The sequence below is a fragment of the Dermacentor andersoni genome, chromosome 6 (genome assembly GCF_023375885.2).
Source record: "Dermacentor andersoni chromosome 6, qqDerAnde1_hic_scaffold, whole genome shotgun sequence".
Lineage (NCBI taxonomy): Eukaryota > Metazoa > Arthropoda > Arachnida > Ixodida > Ixodidae > Dermacentor > Dermacentor andersoni.
The window spans coordinates 34,349,920-34,357,803 of NC_092819.1; the positions used below are offsets into that span (position 1 = coordinate 34,349,920).

At 48.8% G+C, this 7,884-nt stretch overlaps 1 protein-coding gene across 1 annotated transcript in view; it reads left to right on the plus strand.

Moving 5' to 3' along the window:
- LOC126521832 (monocarboxylate transporter 11-like) overlaps positions 1 to 5,296 on the plus strand; it is a 106,969-nt gene extending 101,673 nt beyond the window's left edge. Inside the window, exons 4-5 of the mRNA XM_050170547.3 lie at positions 993 to 1,368; positions 3,452 to 5,296. Coding sequence (XP_050026504.2) covers positions 993 to 1,368; positions 3,452 to 4,158 — 1,083 coding nt within the window. The 3' untranslated portion in view covers positions 4,159 to 5,296. The remainder of the gene's footprint in view (positions 1 to 992; positions 1,369 to 3,451) is intronic.
- The last annotated feature ends 2,588 nt before the right edge of the window (positions 5,297 to 7,884 follow it).

Here is a 7,884-nt window from a genome sequence, read left to right on the forward strand (position 1 = left end):
ATATACGGTTGGAGTGACGTCACAGATGCTGTTTCTCGCCTTCCAAGTACATGACGGCCATGATGCCATATCGTCACGCGTATATCATTTTGCTTTTTGGCGGGGGCGGTCTTTCACCGGTGTAGCATTGTTATCGACTTATCGCACGGCGCAGTACAGCGCCCGTCGTGCTGTTATTTTCGCGTTGTCACGCTGGCGTCAGCGCAGACAATCAATGCAACGTCCGCACAAAAATTATTTGCATTTGGGGTTCAATAACTCGACTCTGCGACATTATCCGCCCTCATGCCCACGCCACGATGGCTTTGTGACCGCCATGAGCCGAATGGGAGCACATCATTTACTTAATGATGGTTGTAAAACGCAGGGGGGCTAACGGTTAGATGTGAGCTGAAAGGAGCAGACACTGCCTGTATAGCGAGTTCTCAGGTTTTTGTCACCGTTTTTCTTGCCTGCCATCCTATAGCTATGCGCTAATGAATTATAGTGCGCTCACCAACCTAGTCGGCTTCTGGACTCACTAAATACAAGTAAAACTGCCGGAAACTTCCCGGCCGCAACCATGCGCGAACATTCAGGATGCTTTTCCGTCGATGCCCGTAAGGAGCGCCGTGCAATCCTGCACATGAGGAGGAAAGCCGGCGCTGCATCTTAAAGCAGTCCGTTAACAGTCGGTGTCGCAGCTGCACTGAAGCTTTTTCTTTTGTGGAAGAACGCCTAATTGGCCGGCGCAAGGGCCTTGCGTTTTCTCACTCTGCGCAGGTAGACTTTGGCCGCTCGTCCATATCCTCGTGGCCCGTCCACACAAATTCTCTTCGAGTTGGACAGCGGTGTATTTCTTACTGCATTCTCATGTTTCGCTCGTGTTTCTTCCAGTCAAAAGTGTTCTTCCTTTTGTTTTTGTTTTTAAATTTCGTGCTGGGTTACTTCTACTGATGTCTCTGGTCATTTTCGTATTTAATAACCTTCCTTCTTCCGTTTCCACCGATCAGGTTCCTCTGAGCGCAGCGGAGGGCGTCCAAGGGGCGTGGGCGCTGCAGGCCCTCCTCGGCCTCGCAACTGCCGGTGGTACCGGCGTGGCCGGACTGCTGCTTCTGCGGCGCCCGACGCAGTGCGTGCTCAGCCGGCGCTGCCTGTGCCAGCTGTCGCTGCTGGGCGCCGGACTGGCCATGCTGGCGCTCGGGGCGCTGAACGGCTTCGCCGGCTACGCGCTGTTCGCGGCCGTCTACGGTGCCAGCGCCGGCGGAGTGGCCTACGCGCTGCGCATGCTCGTCTTCGAGCGGCTGAGGGCACGGCACTTTGGCCGCGCCTGGGGATTCGTCCAGTGGGCCCAGTGCCTGCCGGTTTTAGTAGGTGTGCCCGTCACAGGTACGCTAATTTCTGGCTGTTGGTGCTGTCAAGCATTGAGAGAGTCCCGGCTAATGTGAAAATGAGATAGATAAAAGGGAATGAAAAAGCACCGAGGACAGCCAAACGCACGTCCACTTTGGTGTAGCTTATACAGGGGAAAGGTGCCTAAGGAATTTAAGAAAGAAAATTGAAGATACAGCGCACATTTTGGAATGTATGTATGCTTTCGTGAAGCGGGGAAATAAATGCTATAAAGCTGTTCATCTTCTGCAATGCGTTTTGCGGCATAGCGATTTCGTGCCCGCCCGTCAAATTAGCAAGACACTGGAACCCTCACCACGTCATCGACGTGATCCACTCGACCGCGGATTACACTGCCTCCGGGATCGGCTCCCTTTCCATCGCGCCATCCGCAGGATCAGCCATGTTTACTATTGTGCTTTCTCCAGAACCGAGCCACCTACTCGACATCAACTCGACCGCGCACACGGGCCGAACCACGGTAACGTAGGCATACGAAGCTTCGCGTTCATAAAGGAATTATGCCCATGAAGGCGTGTATTTTAGTACTGAGGATATTTAGGTACTCTTTGTCGTTTCACCGCGCAATTCCGTAGGAAATTCAGCAGGCAACCGGTAGATCTGTAGGGGCATAGAGTATATGGAGCTACATATAAGGTGATTCCCTACATCAGTGCCGGGTTATGTGTAAGCTATATGGCTAGACAGCGACAGTAGCCGGTCAGTAAAGTCCTGGAGGGTTCGCTAAGATAAAAGCTTCGCTTTAGCAAATTGAGGGATTCAGCGAGCCGAAACTGCGCAGTTGATTATCAGGAATGCCGTAGTGAAATTCGACCAGCTGGGGCTCCTTGCGATGCATGAAAAACGCGGTACAGGAGCGTTGTTGCATTCCAATCCAATCGTAATGCGGCCGCCGCTGCAAGAAAATGTATCAGTGACCGGAGGTAGCGAAGGGAACAAGAGAGAATGCCTAATAAGTAAGCACAGGGAGCCGCGCATAATTTCTGAAGTCGACAAGCATAAGCGGCCGCCTCTATTGATAAATTAATGTCCACTGTTCACACGGTCCCGCCTATGTATTAAGTGGCCCGATTGGATGCCGAAATGTCTAGGCTTGCTTCCACTTACACTCGTACCTCAATATATGTGTTCGATTACCACTTCTTCCGGTATAGGTGAAATTGTCTTACTCTGTTGGCCTCCTTGTTGGGGGAATCCGTCGCTAAAGAATCCCAGAGCGAGTTACAAAGCAAAAAATTAACGCTTGCATGGTTCATCGAAACTCTCATGCCAGTGTTGCTGCTTACAACGTAAACGGTTCATTTGAATTTTTCATTCCTTTGCGGAACCAAGCAAGACATGCAGCGATGTGTGGTAGAGTTTTCTTCCCTTATGCTTATAGATATATTGTGTTTCGCGAATCCAAGAACGTGAAGAACTTTGTTTACATAATGTTTACATATTTCATGTGTTAAGCATTGAATGCAGCGCAAGTTGTTTGAACCACGAAATGCTTCACTCTGTCTGTTACTGCTCTATGCTACGTGTGACCACACCTGTGAAGCTGTGTTTTTTTTTTTTTTCATTTTGAAACTCGTCAAGTCCGTTGAGCGGTTTGCCACTTTTGCACGAGCTGATTCAGGCTTTAGGTTTGCAACACTGTGGCATTTGCCAGTTATATCCTTACGCCACTTATAGCTGCTCAACATTGCGGGAGAAGGAGCTTGATAAACGTTGAGGTCTATTCTGGACATTGACCATTTCGCCATCTTGTCAGCTCTGATTGGCCCAGAGTTCTGCTAATTAAGGCCTCCCCGATTGGCTCAAAATGCCGCCATTGCATAATTTGACAGTATGGCGGAATTTGACGATGTCTAGTAAATAGCATATATCCCTTGGCAAAAGGAGCAATTTTTCGCACTGACGAAACCAAATTCTTTGTCGAAACATTAGATTAAAGCGGAGGCTTCTCATCCTCGCATTAGTTTATCTCTTCGTGGCGACCTTTATAGGAAACGAAACTCGCACATAGCCGCTATTTTTTTCGCGGGCGTTGATGGCTCTGTCCACCCAAACGCAGGTTACATAAGCAAGTCGCGGGAGGACCCCAAGGCGGGCTTCTACTTCTCGGCCGCGTGCACATTCGCGGGCGCCACGAGCCTCTTCTTCCTGCCGGAGGCCGCCAGAGTCGAGTCGCTGCTGTGCCACCACGTTACGCAGCACCAGCAGCGCCAACGTCAGGACAGCAACCACTCGCACGACACGTCGTGCTGTGGTGAGCACCAGTGCGTCCAGCCCGCTCGACACTGCCACCACCATCACCCCAGCGTCGGCGACGAGAGCCCGAACAAGGGCAGCTTCGAGGGCCCCAGCCCCACGGAAGCCGGCGACGTCGCGGTAGCCAACAATTACACGCCGTGCACTTGCCGTAGGTCGTTGCTGTGCTACCAGAGGACGATGTCGTGGACCACGTCGGTGGACTTGCTCGACCAGCCGGCACTCGCGGGGCTCACGCTGGACGCAGAGTGCGTGGAAGACGAAGGGGCCGAGGTCGGGGTGAGGCCCCAGTTTTCGGAACGGGTCGTCGACGACAGGATCGTCGCGGAGGTAGGTGGGTGCGCCGCGTGCGGGGCGGCGACGGCGGGACCACTGTGTGAGTGCGCTCATACCAGAGACCGAGCTGTGGTGGTGTCGCCCAAGAAGATGCACGTCGCGCGCTGCTCGCACGAGCCGCTTATCTTTCGGTCGACCATGGCGCCTATTGAGGAAGTGACCAGTACGGTATAGTGGCTGCGTGCTTGTGTGAGCTTGTGAGTGTGGCTTGCGCTTGTGGAACAAAGTAACGAACAAGCGAACTTGTGAGACTCCTGCTTCTACTACGCCACCTCTGTTTCGAGGGAGAGACAGACCACCGGCGAACAGCCTTGGAACGGTCGAAGCATCCCTTGATGATCTGTCTGCAGTCTCATCAGGAGGGTCCTTTACGTAGTCGGCGATGGCCTCACGCGAAGTTAACGCGCTCAATTACACTGCTCATGCTGCATACTTGCACTGCAATTTTTTAAGTGCTACTTAATGGCCGTCGCGAATTCACATAAGGATGTAAATTACCACTGCCACTCAGCCGGGCGCTGAGCTACATGTGTTATCGTTATGAGCAGCACCTATACTTTTTTCATATTTCCGGCCACATCGATTCATAACCGGAGTGACAATAGTTAGGCGCCATGACGTCCTTCTTGACATTGCGGAACAAATAAAGATTGTGTCTCGCCGGGCGAAGAGCTAATTATTTTAACGTGTCTGCCCTTTCTTTTCATAAGCCCCTGATCAGTAAGCAATTCATTTATAAACTTGCAAAGAGGTATCAATTGATTCTCCCTGGCCTAAAGAATAAGAAAACGAATAGCACATTTTAGAACGGAAGTGTTGACTCGAAGAAAGAGAAAAGGCAAGGAAAGGAATTAACAAGCCATAACTCTTGGTTTGCTACCGTGTATATAGCAAGAAGGAGAAGATAAGCAGAAAGGGTATAAAAAACATCTTACGCACACAATCACAGATGAAAACTAAGGGGTGAACTTTGTCCTTTTGAAGCATCATAAACTGGATGGCTTAATTTTTCGATCTTAAGGCACATTCTTTTTAATATGTAGTGCTAACAGCGAAAAACTCGTAGCAGTTCCACAAAATTTTATTGCAATCGTATTAGCGGTTACTTATTGAAAAGCTACATCTGAATAAAGAGAGCACAAGTTAAAGCATCGTTTTAGTTTATAATTTCGGAGGATATGTGGAATGTCTGTTTGCAATGTTCGACTCAATCTCATGGACCGAAGTGAATCGCGGTTTTTGTCCTCTGATGGCTTTCTGATTGCAATTGTGCTCGATGACTTTTGGTAATAATTAAAAAGAAAGGCCTGTTCATTTTCATTGGCTTCCATAAGAAAATTGCCGGTGGCATTTTCGTTGTTTACAACTGAACCGGTGTCAATGAGAAGCATTCTTTACGAAGCATTATCTGCCTCACGTCAGGCACGTTGCGTTCGATTCATGTTTGCCTCGTTTCGGGCACTTCAGTAGGGAAAAAAAAAAAGAACTTTAGGCAGAAGGTATTGAAGATAATTGTTAACGTTAGCGATTGCTTTCTTTTGTGACCTGTTGTATATCCTCATGCGGTCCGTAAAGCATGAAGCCTTATCGGCACATCAGCAATCACACGAAGTGGCAATCTCCCTCTCATCCTTAATGCCAAGTGATACCACGACATAGTATACTTTGTTGCAATAACAGCACCACACCAGATGAAACTCCGTACATATATATATATATATATATATATATATATATATATATATATATATATATATATATATATATATAGATATATATATATGTGTGTGTGTGTGTTAGGCTGCTGAGCACGAGGTCGCGGAATCGAATCCCGGCCACGGCGGCTGCATTTCGATGGGGGCGAAATGCGAAAACACCCGTGTACTTAGATTTAGGTGCACGTTAAAGAACCCCAGGTGGTCGAAATTTCCGGAGTCCCCCACGACGGCGTGCCTCATAATCAGAAAGTGGTTTTGCCACGTAAAACCCTATAATTTCATTTCGTAATATATATATATAGCATCCTTGCTATATGCCTGCAATCTACTCTTTGTACCCATTTGTTTTGTTTCTTTATGTACGTTAATATACAATTTTGTATGGAAATCTAGCCTTAGGGGTAGATTGTCATAAGAAACGCACTTGACGCACCCTTATTTCTGGCAGTTTTTTTAAACGTAACGGAATAAATAAATGTAACGAAAAGACCAATACTGCACCCTTAAGGCGCTTGAGGGTGTATGAAGGGCCTACTTCGCCGGTTGCACCGTATTATAATGCAAGGATGTCGGAACGTTTCATTTTAGTCATACAGTAAAACTGATGACAGCGCTGAAGAATTATTTCTGTCAGTATCTGTCTTGACATGACGCTGAATTAACAGTTATATATCTGGCTCGGTACCATGCGAAAGTGTGCACAAGAGATTCTTCAAATGTCGGCGGATTACCCTTTATTTATATAAAATGCACATGTGCTCATTGTTGCCATTGATGTCATTTGATCCACGGCTATAAATACCGATTGGGCAACACGTACGACGTCTCGTGCAGAAGGCTCTAACTTGTGTAACTTATGCGCTTGCTGCCTGTGTTCCGCAAGGTGTTACCAGATGGCGAGACATGTCCGTGCAAGGAGGGAAATTGTGTGTGTGATGCGAGCTTGTGTGTGACGACAACAAAACTACGGCATGACGGGGAAGACAATGTCGCCATGACGACGATGGCGACGACGATGGCAACGACGATGACTGCGGCATGGTGACGTTGAAACTCACAAGGCAGCGATGACGGCATGGATCCCGATGTCAGTGCCCTGGAAACCAATAAGACATAGGCACCTACTCGCAAAGGACAATAAATGCTTCGCTCCTCAGGTGCTTCAGTCAACCGGCGGGAAGCAACCGCTAGTTTCGTTTTCGAATTCCGCGTCGCCCTTGCCACGAATGGCTGTTTAAACAAAACATAAATCATAAAATTGCATAAACTCTGCCAAGTGTGCTTGCTGTGGCACTCCTTTTATAACTGATGCAATAACTGATTAGACAACATTTCTTTTTTTTTTTTTTTTTAGCGTGAGGAAAACGAAAGCGCTCCCCCTTTTCCCTCAGCTCAGTTTGATCGTCGACCTCGTGAGAGGCGTGGACTGCTCGCGGCTACTCGCGGCTGCTCAGCGCTGATTGCTCAGCCACTCGTGCGCGTTGTGCGTGTTCTTGAGTGTTGTACGCGTTTTCCTTGGCTTTGGCGACAATGCCTGCTTTCACTGGGAAACTGGCCATGGGAATCTTCAGAACCAAACGAATTTGCGGGGTGTCGAGAAACGACTGCGGCATACGAGCTCGGATCAAACGACGAGAAGGCTATGTCGGGGCATCACTAGCCTTCTGTGGCTCTGTGGTGTACGTCAGGTTCTTCCTATTTCCCGAAGACGGCAGGTAAGCGAGATCATGTTGCGCAACTGTTGCATTTTTCGTTATGCAAGCATTTCTGCTCAGTCGAGGAAACCATCAACGAACTCCGCTCAGTTTTTTATTTGTGCTTGATGAAAGCTTAGTTTACTGCACAGTGCGTCTTATGGGTTTATACAAAAATGAAACTAAGGTTTGTGCTTGGTTTCCGGTCACTGGCACGCTACATGAATAACACGCATAAGCCAGAGTCCCGCGTAGCGACATTCGCGCAGCGAGGATGAGCGGTCGCGCCACGACCTGCACGCACCGTCGGCCGCCGGTGAAATGAAGACGTAAATGGCCGTCAGGGGAAAGGAGGGCGTAGAAGACCAAGGAAGAGGAACGTGACGTCCCGGCTGCTTTTGTTTCGTTTGTGGTATACCGATCGGGACGTGCGGAACCTTAGGCAAAGGATGCTTCTCTCGATCGAATAAGCCACAACAACGTTATCC